Source organism: Somniosus microcephalus, unplaced genomic scaffold (genome assembly GCF_052327205.1).
Source record: "Somniosus microcephalus isolate GS21.2 unplaced genomic scaffold, FLI_Smic_1.0 unresolved_chr8, whole genome shotgun sequence".
In the NCBI taxonomy this organism is placed as follows: Eukaryota; Metazoa; Chordata; class Chondrichthyes; order Squaliformes; family Somniosidae; genus Somniosus; species Somniosus microcephalus.
In genome coordinates this window covers 9,158,010-9,179,894 of record NW_028225186.1, presented here as the reverse complement: position 1 = coordinate 9,179,894, position 21,885 = coordinate 9,158,010, and the positions used below count along the sequence as shown (strand labels likewise).

General features: G+C 49.1%; 1 protein-coding gene across 1 annotated transcript in view; it reads right to left on the bottom strand.

Annotated features, from left to right (window-relative positions):
* Positions 1–21,885, bottom strand: part of LOC147085400 (uncharacterized) — a 327,863-nt gene extending 305,978 nt beyond the window's left edge. Inside the window, exons 1-3 of the mRNA XM_085979140.1 lie at positions 21,700–21,885; positions 16,950–17,452; positions 16,408–16,621 (exon numbers count right to left, since the gene is read on the bottom strand). Of these exons, the coding sequence (XP_085835266.1) occupies positions 16,408–16,621; positions 16,950–17,452; positions 21,700–21,885 (903 nt within the window). The remainder of the gene's footprint in view (positions 1–16,407; positions 16,622–16,949; positions 17,453–21,699) is intronic.

Here is a 21,885-nt window from a genome sequence, read left to right as displayed (position 1 = left end):
ATGGCAGGGAAATTACCTCTCTGGGAGAGGTGTTTTGGGTAATTAGTGATGGTGATAATTCGGTTTATGGTGCCGAACAATGGTCACAATGGTCCACATGTCAGCACCGGATAATGAAAGCCATATGTTCGTTTGCTTATCAAATGCAGGTTAATAACGCTGATTGTGAAATCATTAAGTTACGAAGGGAAATAGAGGATATAGCAGAAAAAGCCATAGATTGATTATCGGTGGAAAACGGACTTCTGAAGGAAATGGAGGAAGAAAGGGAAAGTATAAAGAAGGAGGCAGAGGAAATGAGGGAAAGTAAGAGAAAGCTTGAAGAAAAAATTGAGAAGAAAAAGGAAAGATGGGTTAATAAAGAGAGCCAATGTATAAATAATCAGAGTCAGTGTGACAGGTGGACATTAAAGGAAGCAGATCAGAGGCACCAAGCAGAGACGGCAGAAAGAGCCACTGAGGATCTGAAAGCGGCATGTAGGGGTATTCAGAAGGAATTTTCTGAAGATAAGGGTGCTCGAAGGGATCACACTGAATGTAGAAGGATGCTTAAAGTGTTGGACGATAAATTTGTTTTCCAGACAGGCTTTGTGCGCGCCATGACCCTTTTGTCATGAGATCAAGTAATGGAAAGTGAAGAAAGGGATAGTGAATGTGATGAGGATAGAGCAGGGCTAGAGCAGGGTCCAGGTGGGACACACCGTAGGGAGTTTGGCCCACACCTATGGCCATGGTACGGCAGAAATGGTACCAGGCATTGGCCGTGGATATGGAGGCAAGGGTCATAGGATTCCTCGATCAGCGGTTTGTGATTCCGTATAACATGGAGGGTTTAAGGAAAATGTCCAGTCATAGGAAGAAGCTGGAACGGGGAAGAGTTCCACAATAATACTCTATTCAGAGACATAGAGACATAATGGCACAGAAGGAGGACATTCGGCCCATCGAATCCATGCCGGCACACTTTAGAGCTATCCAGTCAGTCCCATTCTCCCACTCTATCCCCGCAGCCCTGCAAGTTTATTTCCCTCAAGTATCTATCCTGTCTCCCATTGAAAACATTGCGTGTGTCCGCTTCCAGCACTTCTGTCAGCAGCGAGTTCCAGGTCCTCAACACTCGCCTTTCCCTGTCTAGCCTTTTCAAAACCATTATAATCTTGTACTCATCTATCTAATCACCCCGCAACCTCCATTGCTCTAATGAAAATAAATCCAGCTTTTCCAACCGGTTCTTGTAGCTAGGATCACCCATCCCCACAAGCATTCTGGTAAATCTCCTCTGCACCGTCTCAAGGGCCTTCACACCCTTCCTAAAGAGTGGTAACCAGAACGGGACGCAATACTCCAGGTGTGGCCTAACCAGCGCTTTATACAGTTACAGCAAGACGTCTCTACTTTTGTACTCAATACCTCTATTTATGAAGCCAAAGATCCCATATGCTTTGGTAACCACTCTCTCAATATGTTCCGCCACCTTCCGGGATCTATGCACATTAACTCCCAGGTCACTCTGTCCCTGCCAATCTTTAAAACTGGGCCATTAAAGGTGCATTGCCTCTCCCTGTTCCTTCTGCCAAAATGCATCATTTCACACTTCGCTGTATTAAATTCCATCTGCCACTTTTCTGCCCATTCCGCTAGATGTCCTATTTCCTATTGCAGTCGATTGGTATCATCGGCGCTGTTTGCCACACCCCCAAGTTTGTTATCATCGGTAAATTTAGAAATTCTAATCTGTGTTCCAATATCCAGGTCATTTATATATATCAAAAACGCAGTGGCCCCAGAATTGACCCTTGGTAAACACCACTCTCTACCACCCTCCAGTCTGAAAAAAGCCATTTACCACAAATTAAGCCAATTCGTTATCCAAGCTGCCACTGACACACCTATTCCATTCGCCTCAATTTTGTTAACGAGCCTTTTATGTGGTACCTTGTCAATCACCTTCCGAAAATCGAAGTAGATATCATACATTGCATTCCATTCATCAAAACGTCCTGTTACTTCATCAAAAAATTCAATTAGATTAGTTAAACATGATCTGCCTTTTACAAATGCGTGCTGGCTATCTTTAATCAGCTTAAACCTCTCCAAGTGCCCGGTAATTTTTTTCTTGATTATTATTTCTAAAATTTACCCACCACCGATGTTAAACTGACCGGTCTGTACTTACTCTTCTTCTTCTTAGGCAGTCGCCCGGAACACAGGATGACAAGCTTCTACACTAAAAGTGAGTTCTCTGGTGACTGATGAGTTCAATGCGGGACCTGAAGTCTCTGCTACAGGTGGGGCAGGCTTTGGTTGAAGGGGCGGGTGGGTGGGATGCTTGTGTTGATGTGCTCTCATTCCATTGTTTATGCGTGGCTTCCTCTTACTGCCAGTGAAGAGAATCAAGATGTTCGGTGCCTTCCCAAATGCTTCACCTCCGCTTTGTGCGGTCTTGGGTCAGGGATTCCCAGGTTTGGTGGGGATGTTGCACTTTTTCAAGGAGGATTTGAGGGTGTCCTTTAAGCGTTTCATCTGCTCACCTGGTGCTCTCTTGCCGTGTCAGATCTGCGAGTAGAGCACTTTTGTTGGGAGTCTCGTATCGGGCATACGAAAGATGTGGCCCAACAACAGGAGCTGATCGAGCGTGGTCAGAGCTTCGATGCTGGGGATGTTGGCCTGAGGGAGAACACTGACATTGGTGCGCCTATCATGACAATGGATTTGCAGGATATTGCGGAGGCAGCATTGGTGGAACGTCTCCAGTGCTTTGAGGTGCTTGCTGTACATGGTCGATGTCTCTGAAGCTTACAGGAGGGCAGATATCACTACTGCTCTGTAGACAATGAGCTTGGTGCCGGGTTTGAGTTACTGCTCTTCCAACATTCTCTTCCTCTGGCGACCGAAGGCTGCACTGGCACACTGAATGCCGTGTTGGACTTCATCTTCGACGTCTGCCCTTTTTGACAGTAGGCTCCACAGGTATGGAAATGGTCGACGTTGTCCAAGGACTCGACATGTCTTTTAATAACCGGGGAGCAGTACTGTGTGGCTGGGTCAGGTTGTTGAGGAACTTTGTATTATGGATGTTTAGTGTAAGGCCCATTCTCTCGTATGCTTCGGTGAAGGTTTGGAGTTCGACCTCCGAGTGTGTGCAGACGCTAGCGTCGTCTGCATACTGTAATTCGATGACAGAGGATGGGACGACCTTGGATCTGGACTGGAGACGACGGAGGTTGAACAGTTTCTCGTTTGTTCTGTAGATAAGCTTCACTCCAGCGGGGAGCTTACTGAGGGTGAGATGGGGCATTGCAGAAAGGGAGATCGAGAAAAGCATTGGTGCGATGACACAGCCTTACTTGACCCGGGTCCGTATGTGAGTTGGGTCTGTGTCGGATCTGTTGGTTAGGATCACGGATTGCATGTCGTCGTGAAGCAGGTGGAGGATGGTGACAAACTTTTGATGGCAGCCGAATTTGTGGAAGACACTCCATAATCCCTCATGGTTGACAGTGTCGAAGGCTATTGTGAGGTCAAAAAAGGCCATGTACAACGGTTGGTGCTCTTCCCTGCATGTTTCTTGTATTTGGCTTGTGGTGAAGATCATGTCCATTGTGCCACTTAGTGGTCTTGTCGGCGCTAAAGAATCCATGCATGTCGTGGTTGTCGGCTATCTGCTGGAACTCCTGCACGTTCTCAACCCACCTTCTGTTCCTTCGATGAAGAGTTTTTTGTTGGACCTCGGCGGTCAGGCGTCCATTTAGCTGCTTTTTTGCTCCCGAGTTGTGCTGCTGTTTACAGATCGGGAATGTCTTGCATTTGCGGTTTATTAGCTCCTTGATCTCCTGGTCGTTCTCGTCGACCCAGTCCTGGAGCTTCGTGGTCGAGTGACCGATCGTCTCTTCACATTTGCTGATTATGGAGGCAAGAGTGCAGACAAGGCGCTGTGGACACTCTGAATCACTGGGTGTCGTCAGGTTGGTTGTGAGGTGCACGCTGAAGAGGACTTTCTTAGCAGGGTCCTCGAGCGCTCCAACGTTGATTTTCCTGCAGCATTGCTCCTGTTACCGCTGCTGTTTTGGTGCTACATTGATGGAGATGACAGAGCTGATTAGGCAGTGGTCTGTCCAGCAGTCGTCAGCTCCTGTCATGGCGCAATGCGGTGATGTGGACATCCTTGCAGCCCTTCACTCAGATGATGATGTAGTCCAGCAGATGCCAGTGCTTGGAGCGAGGGTGTTGCAATGAAGATTTGTAGTTGTCTCTCTGACGGAACAAGATGTTGCTTCTGAGAATGCCATGTTCTAAGCATTTTGTCAAGAGGAGGTTACTATTGGAGTTGGCTTTCCCTACCCCCCCTCTCTGTCAAACACACCTTCCCAGATGTCTGTGTCCTTTCCAACTCTGACGTTAAAGTCACCAAGGAGGGTCAGCTTGTCACCTGTTGGGACCCGGGACAGGAATTGTTCGCTGTTGGATTAGAATTCCTCTATGTTCTCGTCTGTGGCTTCCAGTGTTTGGGCTTATGCACTGATGGCTGTAGCGCACTGGCCCCGAGTTTGGATGAGCCATAGAGTCAAGACGCATACTGGGATTGCCCTTACACCCTTTCTTGAACAATAATGTCAATTTTGCCAATTTTCAATCCTCAGGCACCTCCCCCACATTTAGGGAAGATTGGAAAATTATTGCGAGCATTTCCGGTATCTTCTCCCCCAGTTCCCTTAGCAACCTGGGAAGTAAGCCATCTGGACAAGGCGACTTATCCACTCTAAGCAGATCCAGCCTTTCTAGTACTTCCTGTCTATAAATTTTCACCTTATTCCATTGCTTCTACCTTTTGCACTTCTACTGATATTTTGTCAGCATCCACCTCCTTAGAAACCACTGATACAAAGTACTCATTGAGTATTCTAGCCCTGCCCTGCTCCTCTAAGCATGGACCACCGTATTTTTCCCTAATAGGCCCCACCCTGCCTTTTACTAGCCACTTACTGTTTACATGCCGGTAGAAGATGTATGGGTTCTCTTATATGTTAACCACAATTCTACTCTCATATTCTCTGTTTTCCAATCTTATTTTCATCTTCACTTCCCCTCTCATCTTATCGTATTTGGTCTGGTTCTCCCTTGAAGAATTCACCTGACATTCATCATACACCCTCTTCTTTGTTTCATCATCTTCTCTTTCTCCACCGTCATCTAGGAAGCCTTGCTTTGGTTCCCTTACCCTTCTCTCTTGTTAGAATGTAACTAGCCTGAACTTGGAACATCTCTTCCTTAAGGATGACCCATTCTTCCGTTATATTTTTTCCTGTCAGTCTTTGTTTCCATTTTATTCTGGCTAGAGAGGTTGGGCTGGTGTGTACAGGGGAATGTTGTGCTGGGATGTTAAAGGGAGCAGGTGGGTAGGGGTTTACAGGGGAGGCTTGTGCTGGGGTGTACATGTGAGGGTTGGGCTGGGGTATACAGGTCAAGGGGTGTGCTGGGGTTTACAGATGAGGGTTGGTCTGGGGTGAACAAGTGAGGGGTGGGCTGTTGTTTACAGGTGAGAGATGGGGTTGGGATATGCAAGTGAGTGTTGAGATGGGGTGTACAGATGAGGGATTTGCTGTGGTGTACAGGTGAAGTAGTGGGCTGGTGTTTACAGGTCAGTGTTCGGGTGGGGAGTACAGGTGAGAGGCTGAGCTGGGGTGTACATGTGAGTGTTGGGCTTGGGTGTACAGGGGAGGGATGGGCTGTGGTGTAAAGGTGAGTGAAGGTCTGGGGTGTGCAGGAGAGGTTTGGGCTGTGGTGTACAGGTGAGTGGTGGGCTGTGGTTTATAGGTGAAGGGGTGGGATGTGGTGTACAGGTGAGTGTTGGCCTGGGGTGCACAGCTTATGGGGTGGGCTTGGGTGTATAGCTGCCGGATGGGCTGGTGTGTACTAGTGAGTGTTGGATGGGGTTTACAGGAGATTGTTGGGATGAAGGTGTACAGGTGAGGGTGGGAAGGGGTGTATAGGTGAGGGGTCGACATGGCTGTACAGTTGCGGGGGTGGGCTGAGTTGTTCAGGTGATGGATGGGCTGGGGTGTACAGGTGAGGTGTGGCCCGGTGTGTAAAGGTGAGGTTTCGACTGGGCTGTACAGGTGAGGGGGTGGGCTGTGGTGTACAGGTGAGTGGTGGGCTGGGGTGTACAGGTGAGGGTTGGGATGGGGGTATACAGGTGAGGGGAGCGCCGGGGTTTATAGGTGAGGGTTGGGCTGGTGGTGAACAGGTGAGTTTTGGGCTGTGTTTTACAAGTGAGGCTTGGGCTGGGGTGTATAGGTGAGGGCTGGGCTGGGGTTTACAGGTGAGGGGTGTAGCTAGAATGGATTTTAAAGCTGTTGGCTGGGGAATGTCAGTGTGCGGAGAACGAGTGTTAGCAGAGTTGGTCTGTCGATTGTGTGTGATTCTGTTTCGGATATTTGCCACGCAGGGAACTGAAGACATACGCTCTGCACCTGGTTCACAATAGCTCAAGTTCAGAATATGTCCACTGATTTTACGTGATGTTCAAAGCGTTAGTTTCGAGTCAGTTAGAGCAGTGTATGAAGGACACAAGGTCAGTTCCTGAATGCAAATGCCGAATAAGAATAGTGCTGTGAGTAGGACTGACTAACTCCCGCTCACTCTGGCTCCCCCAGCACTCTACAGCTCACTCGAGTTCCCTCCAACCCCCTCAAGCTCACTCTAGCTACCTCCTGCACTCTCCCATTCAATCCATCTCCCCAGCACTCTCACGCTCGCTCTACCGAATTCCAACACTCTCCAGCTCACTACAGCACTCTCGAGCACTCTCCAGCTCAATCCAGCACTCACCCGCTAACTCTAGTTCGCTCCAGCATTCTCCAGCTCTCTCCAGCACACTGGAGCTCACTCCAGCACTCTCCAGCTCATTCTAGCTCACTCCAGCACTCTCCACCTCTCTCCAGCACACTCCAGCTCACTCCAGCGCTCTCCAGCTCACTCCAGCACCCTCCCGCTCAATCCAGCACTCTCTCGCTAACTCTAGCTCCCTCCAGCACTCTCCAGATCCCTCAGGACTCTCGTGCTAACTGCTGATCCACCAGCACTCCCCAGCAATCTCCAGCTCACTCCAGCTCCCCCAGCAACCGGCAGCTACCGCAGCACTCCCCTGCTCACTCCAACTCCCTCAGCTGACTCCAGCTTACTTCAGCTCCCTTTAGCTTCCGCAACATTCTCCTGCTGACTCCAGCTCCCCCAGCACTCTCCTGCTCACTCATCCTCTCTCCAGCTCACTCCATTTTTTGCCAGCACTCTCGCGCACTCTCTACATCACTCCAGCTGCCCCAGCACCCTCCCGCTCCCTCCAGCTCCCCCAGCATGCACCCCCTCACTCCAGCTCCTCCAGCACTCTCCCGCTCACACTAGCTCACTCAAGCTCCAGCAGCACTCTACCGCTCACATTAGCTCACTCCAGCTCCCCAGCACTCTCCAGCTCCCTCCAGCTCCCTCCAGCACTCTCCCGCTCACACTAGCTCAATCCAGCTCCAGCAGCACTCTCCCGCTCACTCTAGCTCACTCCATTTCCTACAGTATTCTCCCGAACACACCAGCTCACTCCAGCTCACTCCAGCTCTCACTACCTCACTCCAGCTCACACAGCACTCTCCTGAACACACCAGTGCACTCTCGCTCACTCCAGCTCCCTCCAGCACTGTCCTGCTCAGCCCAGCTCACTGTACCTCACTCCTGCTCCCACTGCACTCTCCAGCTCCCTCAAGCACCCCCAGCACTCTCCCAATCACTCCAGCTCAATCTAGCTCACTCCAGCTCTCCCATTAACTCCCGCACTCTCCCGCTCAATCCAGCTCTCACCTGTTCTGTTGTCAGTATCCCAATCCTCCGGCATGGACCCTCCTGATGCAGAAGCGAGGGAGTGAGACGCACTGAGGCACGACTGGCACGGAGAGGCTATGGGTTGCTGCATTACTGGAGGAGTTTGTGAATGAAACTAATCACTAGAATTGACGCATTCAGACAGAAGGATGGTCATTGATGAAGCAGCTGAAATTGATGGGCTGAGATCATGAATGTGTTGTCGCCTCTCAAATCCGTGCCCATCTTTCCCGCAGCTTCATGTTTGCATCTCTCCAATCAGGTTTCCGCCCATCTCACAGCACTAAGCACAGCGCTCAGTGCGGCATCGGCAGTGGGTGGAGGTGGAGCAGCGCGGCAGAGCGACTACAAGAGGCCCCAGAGGCTCAGGTAGGCCTCAGTGCGGCATCGGCAGTGGGTGGAGGCGGAGCAGTGCGGCAGAGCGACTACAAGAGGCCCCAGAGGCTCAGGTAGACCTCAGTGCGGTATCGGCAGCGGGTGTAGGCGGAGCAGCGCGGCACAGCGACGACAAGAGGCCCCAGAGGCTCAGATAGGCCTCAGTGCGGCAGTGGGTGGAGGCGGAGCAGCGCGGCAGAGCGACTACAAGAGGCCCCATAGGCTCAGGTAGGCCTCAGTGCGGCAGCGGGTGGAGGCGGAGCAGCGCGGCAGAGCGACTACAAGAGGCCCCAGAGGCTCAGGTAGGCCTCAGTGCGGCAGTGGGTGGAGGCGGGGCAGAGCGACTACAAGAGGCCCCATAGGCTCAGGTAGGCCTCAGTGCGGCAGCGGGTGGAGGTGGAGCAGCGCGGAAGAGCGACTACAAGAGGCCCCATAGGCTCAGGTAGGCCTCACCAATCTTCAATCTCAGGCAAGGAGAGAGGTAAAAAGTATTCAAGGTGTGACGTCACCACTAAACAGGTAGGTGATTGGTTGGAGTATTTCTTTCGTTTTAAAACTTTAAGTCTGTGGTTTATAGATTTTAAGGTTGCTGTGGTGTACCAAGGCCTTTCTGGTGTAGAGTGACTGTTGGTAAAACATTTAACTGGTGTAACTAGAGGGATTGATTTAATTTAAATCCAATTAATGAAAGGGGATACTAGCATCTAAAATCGGGCAGAGGGTGTCCATAACTAACAATAAAAATTTTAATTAATTACATAGAATGGAGCAGGTGATGTGTTACTGTTGTGAGATGTGGGAGCCGGTGAACACCTATTGAGGCTCACGGTGATTCCGTCTCTGACAAGTGTCTGCTGCTCAAGGAACTCCAGCTCCGTGTTGATGAGCTGCAGTCTGATCTTCAGACACTGTGACTCATCAGGGAGGGGGAGAAGTACCTGGACACTGTGGATCAGGAGGTGGTCACACCTATGAAGTTAAGTAATTCAGATGTAGCCCATGGTCAGGGACAGGACGGTGTGACTACGAGTGAGGCAGTTACGGGGATCCAGGAGGTAGAGCTGGAGGAGCCGCAGCCCTTGCTCTTGTCCAACAGGTTCGAGGTTCTTACTCCCTGTGGGGACGGGAACAGGGACTGCAGGTAGGATGAGCAACTGGCCACAGCACCATGGAACGGGGGGCCTTTCAAGAGGGGGGAGTAACTCGGAATGTTGTAGTGGTGGGGGATAGTATTATTAGGGGGATAGATAGAGTTCTCTGCAGCCGAGAGCGAGAGTCCCGAAGGCTGTGTTGCCTACCCGGTGCCAGGGTTAAGGACATCTCCTCTGGGCTGGAAAGAAACTTGCAATGGGAGGGGGTGGATCCAGTTGTCGTGGTCAATGTTGGTACAAACGACGTAGATAGGACTAGTAAGCCGGTTCTGTTAAAGGAGTATGAGCAGCAAGGGGTCAAATTAAAAAAGAGAACCTCAAGGGTAATAATCTCTGGATTATTACCTGAGCCACGAGCGAATTTGGCTAGGACAAATAAAATTAGAGAGTTAAATGCGTGGCTCAAAGATTGGTGTGGGAGAAATGGGTTTTGCTTCCTGGAACACTGGCACCAGTACTGGGGCAGGAGGGAGCTGTTCCTTTGGGTTGGGCTTCACTTGGCCAGTGCTGGGACTAGAGTCCTGGCAGATCATATAACTAGGGCTGTAAAGAGGGCTTTAAACTAACTAGTGAGGGGGAGTTTCCAAGAGAGCAAACAATAAAAATGACAACATAGAAGGTCATAGACTTAGGTAGCAGTGGGGAAATTAAAAACCAGAGCGTGTCAGGAAGGGGCAGAAGGCATGGAGTAAAAGGTGAAGTAATAAAAAGGGCAAAAGCAGGAACTAAGTGTCACAAAACATATTTGCAAGTTCTCTATCTGAATGCACGTAGCATTCGTAACAAAATAGACGAGTAAATGGCACAAATAACTACATATGGGAATGCTCATGTGGCCATTACAGAAACATAGCTGCAGGGTGACAATGCCTGGGAATTAAACATACCAGGTTATTTAACGAACAGGAAGGACAGGCAGGAAGGAAGGGGAGGTGGGGTGGCTATGTTAATAAAGGAAGGAATCACTGTAATACACAGAAATTATATTGGGTCAAAAGATCAGGATAATGAAATAGTTTGGTTGGAGGTAAGGAATAATAAGGGGAAAAAAACACTAGTTGGCGTAGTCTATTGGCCTCCGAACAGTTGCAACTCTGTTGGACGGAGTATCAATCAGGAAATAGTTTAGGCTTGTAATAAGGGATCATCTATAATTATGGGAGATTTTAACTATCATATTAATTGGACAAATCAAATTGGGCAGGGCTGCCTTGAGGATGAGTTCATTGAGTGTATTAGGGATGGGTTTCTTGAGCAGTATGTAACTGAACCGGCCAGGGGGCAAGCAACCTTAGAACTGGTCCGGTGTAACGAGACAGGATTAATTAAAAATGTCCTAGTAAAGGATCCCCTTGGAATGAGTGACCATGACATGGTTGAATTCCATATTCAATTAGAGGGTGAGAAGCTTGGATCTCAAACAAGCATGCTAAGCTTGAATAAAGGAGACTATGAAGGTATGAGAGAGGAATTCAGTTGAGTGGATTGGGACAATAGATTAAAGGGTAAGACGACACATGATCAGTGGTGTACATTTAACGAGTTATTTTACGACATCCAAAAAAAAATATTCCACTGAGAAGAAAAGGGTGTAAAAGAAAAGACAGCCATCTGTGGCTAAGTAAAGCAATTAAGGATAGTATTCGACTAAAAACAAGGGCATATAAGGTAGCCAAATCTAGTGGGAGGATAGAGGATTGAGAAAACTTTAAAAGACAGCAAAAAATAACAAAAAGATTGATTAAGAAAGGGAAGATAGATTATGAAAGTAAATTAGCAAAAAATATAAAAAAAGATGGTAAGAGTTATTATAGTTATATAAAAAGAAAAAGGGCAGCTAAAGTAAATGTTGGTCCCTTAGAGGATGAGACCGGGAAATTAATGGTGGGAAATATGGAGATGGCAAAAACACTGAATGAATATTTTGTATCAGTCTTTACAGTAGAAGACACTAAGAATATCCCAACACTGGACAAACAGGGGGCTATAGTGGAGGAGGAGCTAAACAGGATCAAAATCAGTAAGGAAGTGCTACTCGGTAAAATAATGGACTCAAGGCGGATAATCACGTGGACCTGATGGCTTACATCCTAGGGTCTTGAGGGATGTGGCGGTAGGGATTGTGGATGCATTGGTAATAATTTCCAAAACTCCCTGGATTCAGCAAAGTTCCCAGCAGACTGGAAAACTGCTAATGTAACGCCCTTATTTAAAAAGGGCTGTAGACAGAAGGCGGGAAACTATAAACCGGTTAGCCTAACATCTGTGGTAGGTAAAATTTTGGAGTCCATTATTTAGGAGACAGTAACAGGACATTTGGATAATCATAATTTAATAGGACAAAGTCAGCATGGTTTTATGAAGGGGAAGTCATGTTTGACAAATTTGCTGGAGTTCTTTGAGGAAGTAACATATAGTTGATAAAGGGGAACCAGTGGACGTAGTGTATTTAGACTTCCAACAGGCATTTGACAAGGTGCCATACAAAAGATTATTGCTTAAGATAAAAAATCACGTGATTGGGGGTAATATTCTGGCATGGATAGAGGATTGGATATCTAACAGAAGGCAGAGAGTTGGGTTAAATGGTTCATTCTCGGACTGGCAATCAGTAACTAGTGGTGTTCCACAGGGGTCAGTGCTGGGTGCCCAACACTTTACAATCTATATTAACGATTTGGAGGAGGGGACCGAGTGTAATATATCAAAGTTTGCAGATGATACTAAGATGGGAGGGAAAGTAGTGAGTGAGGAGGACATAAAAAACCTGCAAGGGGACATAGACAGGCTAAATAAGTGTGCAGAGATTTGGCAGATGGAATACAATACTGGAAAGTGTCAGGTTATGCACTTTGGCAGGAATAATCGTAGAGCAAGTTATTATCTTAATGGCAAGAAACTGGAAAGTACTGAAGTACAAAGGGATCTGGGGGTCCTGGTGCACGAAACACAAAAGGTTAGTATGCAGGTGCAGCAAGTGATTAAGAAGGCCAATGGAATGTTGGCTTTCATTGCTAGGGGGATAGAATATAGAAATAGGGAGGTATTACTTCAGTTGTACAAGGTATTGGTGAGACCGCACCTGGAATACTGCATACAGTTTTTGGTTCCATACTTAAGAAAAGACATACGTGCTCTCGAGTCAGTATAAAGAAGGTTCACTCAGTTAATCCCGGGGTTGAGGGGATGGACATATGAGGAGAGGTTGAGTAGATTGGGACTCTACTCATTGGAGTTCAAAAGAATGAGCTGCCATCTTTTTGAAACATATAAGATTGTGAAGGGGTTGGATCGCGTAGATGTGGGGAGGATGTTCCCGATGATGGGTGAAATTAGAACTAGGGGGCATAGTCTTAGAATAAGGGGCTGCTCTTTCAAAACAGAGATGAGGAGGAACTACTTCACTCAGAGGGTGGTAGGTCCATGGAATATGCTGCCCCAAAAAGCTGTAGAAGCTACATCATTGCATAAATTTAAAACAGAAATAGACAGTTTCCTAGAAGTAAAGGGAATAATGGATTATGGGGAGCGGGCAGGAATTTGGACATGAGTCTAGGTTCGGAACGGTCCTGGCCCTGTGGATAGCGGAGCGGGCCCAGGGGCCGTGTAGCCTGATCCTGCTCCTATTTCGTGTGTCTAATTCTGTTAGATTCAGGAGATTGTTATGTGATAGTAGATTGGCGGTTAGGATCAGATCAGCCATGATCTTATTGAATTGCGGTACAGGCTCGAGGGGCCGATTGGCCTACTCCTGCTCCTATTTCTCATATACTTATGTAAAACGGCCCCATAAAATCACAAATGACATCCTCTGTGACTTTGACCTTGGTGAACTGTTTTTCCTCGTCCATCTCAACCAGACTGCAGCCTTTGACACGGTTGACCACTCCATCCTCCTCCAACGACTCCCCACTGTTGTCCAGCGGGGTGGGACTGCCCTCTCCTGGTACTACCCTTACTACCTAATTGGAGCCGGTGAATCTCCTGTAATGGCTTCTTGTCCCACTCCAGCACCGTCACCTCAGGTGTCCCCCAAGGATCTATCCTTGGCCCCCTGCTAGTTCTCATCTACATGCTGCTCCTCGGAGAAATCATTCGAAAACACATCATCAGTTTCCACATGTACTCTGATATCACCACCACCTCTCTCGACCACTCCACTGCCTATGATTTGTCATGTTGACATCCAGTTCTGTCTGTGGAGAAACTTCCTCCTGTTAAATATTGGGGGAAAAATGCCATTGTCCTCGATCCCCGCCACACACTCTCTTCACTAGCTTCGGACGCCAGCTCTCCCCCTGGCCACTGACTGAGGCTGATCCACACTCTTCGCAGCCTCAGTGTTCTATTCAAGCCGGAGGTGAACTTCAGACCAAAATCTAACATCGCCCGACTCTGCCCCCACCTCAGCTTATCTGCTGCTGAAACCCTCATCCATGACTTTGTTACTTCTAGACTCGCCTATTCCAATGCTCTCCTTGCAGGCCTCCCATCTTCCACTCTTCGTAAAATTCAGCTGTTGTCCGTATCCTGACTGGCACCAAATCCCGTTCACCCATCACCCCCCTGCACTCGATGATTTACGTTGGCTCTCCGTCTGGCATCTCCTCGATTTTAGAATTATCTTTCTTGTGTTCAAATCCCTCTTACCTCCCTATCTCTGTAACTAGCTCCAGCCCTCTGACTCTTGCAAACCTACCCGCTGCAGGCCTCTCTTCATCCCACTATTGGCGGCCGTGCCTTCAGCCACCTCGGGCCCACACTCTGGGATCCCCTACGCCTCTACATCACCCGTTCCTCCTCTAAAACCCATCGCTTTAAACACAGCCTTCTGTCACCCCTCCTCATATCTACTTCGACTGGGCTCTGATCTAATTTGTCTGCTTACTGCCTGGGGTCGTTTCGCTGTGTTCAAACCGTTGCAGACATCGAATTTCTTATTGTGGAGCCGTGGTGATTCTGGGTGGATCTCGAATTGAGGGTTGGTATTTTGCCCTTGCAGCGCATTCCTATGCAGAGCTAGACAGGTAGCTAACAACTTGATATCTTCCCATAAAAATCACAAGGCTTGACTTTTCTTGTAAACTTTACTGAAAGATTCTTATTGTGCAACTGAAATACAATACAGAAATGGAAGCACACATTAATACACAAGCACATAACTGATATGCATACACAAATTTAGGTACGCCTGAGCAACACAGTGCATTTGGCATGTAACTTAACAAAATACGTGGAAACACAGCTTACTGTGAATATACATTTAGCAAACTGAAAGGCATTCTCTTACATTCACCTAAAGGAAGGCAGCACAGTGGGTGAGCAGGATATCGATAAGCAGGTTATTAGCCAGATTAACAGTGTGTGAATTATTGGTGAACGGTTTAAGATTGATGACATTATTGATGATTCCTTCCATTATTTTACAGTGGATTGGGAGTGGAATGATTGGGCAATGATTTATTCCTTTTATGTGGATTGGACATACCCGGGTAATCAGCCACGTTGTGGGGTAGATGAACCCCTGCCCTTCTGACTCAGAGGCAAGTGTGCTACCCACTAGCCACGGTTGACACTTGAGGTAATTTATTCAACAACGGATGAAGCGGCAAATGACTAGTCTGGATATAACACACCCGTGTGTCCTTATCATAGAATCATCGAAATTTACAGCACAGAAGAAGGCCATTCGGCTCATCCTGTCTGTGCCAGGCGACAAGAGCTATCCAATCTAATCCCACATTCCAGCTCTTGGTCCGTAGCCCTGTAGGTTATGGCACTTCAGGTGCATATCCAAGTATTATTAATGGTGATGAGGGTTTCTGCCTCGACCACCTTTTGAGGCAGTGAGTTCCAGATTCTGGGTGAAAATATTTCACCTCAGCTCCCCTCTCAACCTCCGACCAATTACTTTAAAACTATGCCCCCTGGTTATTGACCCTTCTGCTAAGGGTAATAAATCCTTCCTATCCAATTTATCTAGGCCCCTCATAATTTTATACAGCTCAATTAGGTCTCCGTTCGGCCTCCTCTGTTCCAAAAAAAACAACCCTAGCCTATCCAATCGTTCCTCATAGCTAAAATTCCACAGCCCAAGCAACATCCTCGTAAATCTCCTCCGCACCTTTCATAGTGCAATCACATCCTTCCTTTAATGTGGTGACCTGAACTGCACACAATATTCTCGCTATGGCCTAACTACTGTTTTATACAGTTCAAGCATAACCTCCCTGCTCTTATATTCTATGCCTCGGCTAATAACGGAAAGTATGCCCTATGCCTTCTTAACCACCTTATCTACCTGTCCTGCTACTTTCAGGGATATGTGGACCTGCTCTCCAAGTTCCCTCTGATCTTCTGTACTTCTCAGTGTCCTACCATTTAATGTGTATCCCTTTGCATTGTTAGCACTCCCCAAATGCATTACCTCACACTTCTCCGAATTGAATTGCATTTGTCTCTGTTCTGCTCACCTGACCAGTCCATTGATAAATTCCTGCAGCCTGAAGCCTTGTACTGCCCACCCTCCTGTCCAGCATCTCGAAAGGGATACGGCACAATTCAAACACTGAACAATTTTATAAATATCGAGGCAGGGCCTCTTGCGACTGTGAGCCATGCGTGAGCCACGCTGTAACATTCCCGTCCCGAGATCCCATGGGATCATCGCTGGTCTCCTGCAGTCACTCCGGCAGAAAGCCCAGCGACATTGACGGGGATTGGATGGAGAGACCAGCGGGTGGGACTTCCAAACTGGACTCCGTGATTCACCAGCCAGTAACAATGGGAACGTGTTTAAGAACGCCCCAAGGTTTATTACGCTTGTGGCATATGGTGTCTGGATTGAGTCAGTTGCGGCTCAGTGGGTCGGAATCTCGTTTCTGAGTCAGAAGGTTGTGGGTTCATAGTCCCACTTCAGAGACTTAAACAGAAAATTCCAGGCTGACACTGCCAGTGCATTACCGAGGGAACACTGCACTGTCGGAAGGGCAGTACAGAGGGAGGGCTGCACTGTCGGAGGGGCGGTACTGAGGGAGCACTGCACTGTCGGAGGGGCGGTTCTCAGGGAGCGCTGCAATGTTGGAGGGGCGGATCTGAAGGAGCGCTGCACTGTTGGAGGGGCAGTACTGAGGGAGCACTGCACTGTCAGGGGGGCTGTGCTAAGCGATTGCCACACTGTCGGAGGGGCAGAACTGAGGGAGTGCTGCAATGTCGGAGGGGCTGTACTGAGGGGCTGCTGTACTGTCGGATGGGCAATAACATGGGAGCGCTGCACTGTTAGAGGGACACTACTGAGGGAGTGCTGCAATCTCATTGGAGCAGTACTGAGGGAGCGATGCACTTTCAGACGGGCAGTGCAGAGGGAGCGTTGCATTGTTGGAGGTGCCGTACTGAGGGAGCGCTGCACTGTCGGAGGGGCAGTACTGAGGGAGCACTGCATTTTCGGGGGCAGTACTGAGGGAGTGTTTCACTGTAGGAGGGGCAGTACTGACGGAAGTCTGCACTGTCGGATGGGATGTAGTACTGAGAGAGCGCTGCACTGTCGAACGGAACGTACTGAGTGAGCGCTGCACTATCGGAGTTGCAGTACTGAGGGTGCGCTGCACTGTTGGGGGATCAGTACTGCGGGATAGCCACACTGTTGGAGGGGCAGTACTGAGGGTGCGACGCACAGCTGGAGGGACAGTACTGAGGGCGCACTGCACTATTGTGTCTGTACTGAGGGAACACTTCAATGTCGGAGGGTCTGCACTGAGGGAGTGCCGCACTGTCTGAGGGGCAGTACTGAGGGAGCACTGTACTGTCAGAGGGGCAGTACTGAGGGAGCGCTGCACTATTGGAGGGTCAGTACTGAGGGAGCGCTGCAGTGTCGGAGTGTCAGTACTGAGGGAGCACTGCACTGTTGGAGGTGCAGGACTGAGGGAGCGCAGCACTCTCGGAGGGGCAGGACTGTGGGAGTGCCGCACAGTTGGAGGGTCAGTACTGATGGAGTGCTGCACTATCGGAGTCGAAGTACTGAGGAACCACTGCACCGTCGGAAGTGAGGGAGTGCCGCACTGTAGGAGGTGCCGTCTTTCTGATGAGACGTTAAACTGAGGCATTAATCTGCTCTCAAAGGTGGATTTAAACAATCCCACGGCCACTATTCGAAAGAGAGTAGGGTCATTCTCCCTGGTGTCCTGGGCCAATATTTATCCCTCAATCAACATGACTGAAGAACAGATTAACTGGCCATATCACATTGCTGTTAGTGGGAGCTAGCTGTGCGCGAACTGTCTTCCGCGTGTCCTACATTACAACAGTGACTGCATTTCAAAAAGTACTTCATTGGCTGTGAAGAGTTTTGGAAGTCCTGAGGTGGCGAAAGGTGGTATAGAAATGCAAGTCTTTCAAAATGATTTTGTAACATAGTGATGAGTGTGTGGATTTCAGTATCCTATTCCTCATTTTCAGTCAATGCTGCTACCCGCTGGTGTCCGATAGACAGAGCAGTGCTATAAATGTACAGGGGCTGAGGGCACTGGTTTTCTCCTGCCTCTGTCAGCAGTGACAGTGCCCGCTTAATCATTGCCTTGGGCTCATTTATCTTCTGCAGTCTCGGCAGCCTTTCCTCCAGTCTTTGGACCCCACAGATGTGGAAGCCGGGCTGGTGAGCTGCCGCCCAATTGCTCGGTCCTCGATGGGCTGTATGTTCTTAATCTGTTGCTGACTCGCTGTGCATCAGTCTGGAGGGCCATATTCCAGGGGTGGGCGAGGACAGCACACAACCGTCTGAGGAAAGCCCTGGGGCTGACAGCGTGCTTCATTCCACAGAGAACAGTGGTTATCGGGCATTACCTGTAATCACCATCCAACCAGGGGTATCCGGGTATCACCTGTAATCAGTGTTCCACCAGGGGTAACTGGGCATTACCTGTAATCACTATCACACCAGGGGTATCTGGGCATTACCTGTAATCACCATCCCACCAGGGGTATCTGGGCATTACATGCAATCACTGTCACACCAGGAGTATCTGGGCATTAACTGTCTTCATTGTCCCACCAGGGGTATCTGGTCATTAGCTGTAATGACTCTCCCACCAGGATTATCCGGGCATTACCAGTAATCATCTTCACACCAGTGGTATATGGGCATTACCAGTAATCACGGTCCAACAAGAGGTATCCGGGCATTATCTGTAATCACTGTCCCACCAGCGGTATCTGTGCATTACCTGTAATCACTGTCCCATCAGGGGTAACTGGGCATTACCTGTAATCACCATTCCATCAGGAGTATCTGGGCATTACCTGTAATCACCATCCCACCAGGGGTATCTGGGCATTACCTGCAATCACTGTCCCAGCAGTGGTACCTGGGCATTAACTATATTCACTGTCCCACCAGGGGTATCTGAGCATTAGCTGTAATGACTCTCCCACCAGGATTATCCGGGCATTACCAGTAATCACCTTCAAACCAGTGGTATGTGGGCATTACCAGTAATCACAGTCCAACAAGGGGCATCCGGGCATTACCTTCAATCACTGTCCCACCAAGGGTATCTGTGCATTACCTGTAATCACCTTCCCACCAGGGGCATCTGGGCATGACCTGTAATCGCTGCCCCACCAGGGGTATCTGGCCATTACCTGTAATCACTCTCCCACCAGTGGTATCTGGGCATTACCTGTATATACCGTCCCACCAGGGGTATCCGGGCATTACCTGTAATCAATGTCCCACAAGCGGTATCTGGGAATTACCTTCAATCACCTTCACACCAGGGGTTTCCAGGTATCACCTGTAATCACTGTCCCACCAGTGGTATCTCGGCATCACCTGGAATACCCTTCACACCAGGGATATCTGGTCATTTTCTGTAATCACTGTCCCAGCAGTGGTATCGGGCATTACCTGTAATCACCTTCACAACAGTTGTATCCAGGCATTACCTGTAATCAGCAACACACCAGTGGTATCTGGGCGTTTCCTATAATCACCGTCCAACCAGGGGTATCTGGGATTTACCAGTAATCACTGTCACACCAGGAGTATCTGGGCATTACCTGTAATCATCGTCACACCAGGTGTATCCTGGCATTACCAGTAATCACTGTCCCACCAGGGTTATCTGGGCATTACCTGTAATCACCTTCACACCAGGGATCTCCGGGCCTTAACAGCAATCACTGATACACCAGGGGTATCTGGGCATTACCTGTAATCACTGTCCCACCAGGGTTATCTGGGAATTACCTGTATTCATCATCACACCAGAGGCATCTGGGCATTACCTGCAATCACTGTCCCAACAGGGGTGTCTGGGCATTTCCAGTATTCACCGTCCCACCAGGGCTATACGGGCATTAACTGTAATCAACGTCCCACCAGTGGTATCCGGGATTTGCCTGTATTCGCTGTCCCACCAGGGGTTTCTGGGCATTACCTATAATCACCTTCACATGAGTGGTATCCAGGCATTACCTGTAAGCACCGTCCCAACAGGGGTACCTGGGCCTTAACTGTAATGACAGTCCCACCAGGGGTATACGGCATTACCTGTAATCACTGTCCCACCAGGGGTATCTCGGCATTACCTGTAAGCACTGTTCCACCAGGGGTATCTGGGCATTACCTGTTAGCACTGTCCCACCAGGGGTATGTGGGCATTACCTGTAATCACTGCCCCACCAGGGGTATCTGGGCATTACGTCTAAGCACTGTCACACCAGGGGTATCTGGGCATTACATGTAACCACCGTCCCACAATGACTATCCGGGCATTACCTGTAATCACCGTCCCACCAGGGGTACCTTGCATTACCAGTAATCATTGTCCCACCAGGGGTGGCTGGGCTTTACCTGTAATCATGTTCCGGCCAGGTATATCCTGGAATTACCTGCAATGGATAGCACCAGGGCTATCCTGTCATGGGAGCAAGTATTTATCAAAATTAGCAGATAATATGAAAGGTTTGTTAGCTAGATTTATCACACTGGCCAATCCTGAGGCCACTGGGAATGTCACTGAGATCTACTGTTGGGCTCCAGTGTGGACAGTCTTGTGCTGTGGATTAATGTCCACCAGTGTCAGATTGCCACGGACCGAGGAGTCGTTCACGCCATCAGCCTGGCCCAGATTCAAGCAGATGTTGGATGGAAAGACGACAGTGAGCCGATTTGTGGGGCCAGATGATTAAGGCTTTACTCTGTGCTTATACTGTGTGTCTGTACCTTGGCCTTTTCCTGGGTCAATAGCAGCAATGACAGGATTAACGATGAGGAGGGACTGTGTCAGAGGTGGATGGAAGCTCGTGGCAGCGGGTTCCGAGGTGAGTGGGAGCCCTGCCATTAGAAACAAAGGGGCTTTGAGGAACATGGGCCAGGAAATCGGATATGGCCCGAAAACTGGCGGAGTCATGGCTCAGCACTACTTTGCTGTGTCTGGACAAAGTATTCTAAGTAGCACGCAAAATTCATGCTGAGTGCTCTTTTACATGATTATAGTGATGATCTCTGCACTAAATCCGCTGCTCATTGGTTTACCGCTCAACAGATGGGCCAATATCGGGTGCAGTCTAACTGCAAGTCATGTTTGGCATCTGCTTTCTGCACTACTTAAATGGGAGGTTCTTTAATGCAGCAGCACCTCATTATAATTCCATTTGTAGCGCCACTTGGAAGGTCTCGCTATATCAGAGCGCTCTCTTGCAACCTCAGCTTGCTGCCACCCACACTCAGACTGCTGCCACCATGGCTGTGTTTACCAGTGTCGAACGGGGCTTGCAGGGTGTCACAGCCGCTCAGCCATCTGGTCTCCAACAGATTGCTAGGAATGTTGATGCACCGCCCCGGGGGGAGCAGCAGTGGGTCTGGGGAGCAGGAACCTGCTGCCCTCTCGCAGGATGACAGCATTCCTACTTCCACCTCTGCCCCTTCTCCATTGCCCTTGCTGCTGCCTGTCAGCCAGCCTAGGCTGCTGCCGCCCATGCCAAGGTGGTGCAGTCTCAGCCAGGCCTAGGGCCAGAGCTGCTCGAGGTCGTCCTCCAAAGCCATTTGCAATCTCGCCCACTGAATGTCAGCAGCCTTCCACCGGCCATTATGCAGCCACTGGGGGAGTTGTTCACAATTAACACAGGGCGGTAAGTTGAGCGGCGAACTCCAAAACACGTGGGAAGTGCGGCGGCCACCATGTTTCCCTGACTCGGGCCTTAAGGGCCTGCGGTAGGACTGCGGATTTCTAGGCCTTGAAGCTTAACATTCAGCAGCGGGATTCCTCTCCTTGGCCCAGTTGGAGCCTTTAATCGCTTTTCTCACTTTGACCCAAAAATGTTTTTGAGCTTCGACGTCTGAAGGCCACTGGATGTTGGTCTTCCTTTTCATGACCATTCTCATCTTATGGTAGGTTGAGAGTTCAGCATCTGGAATCTTCTCCAAGATGATCAGGATGATGATATCTTTCAGCTCGTGGAAGAGCCTGTAGCTCGCTAGCTGCAGTTCCAT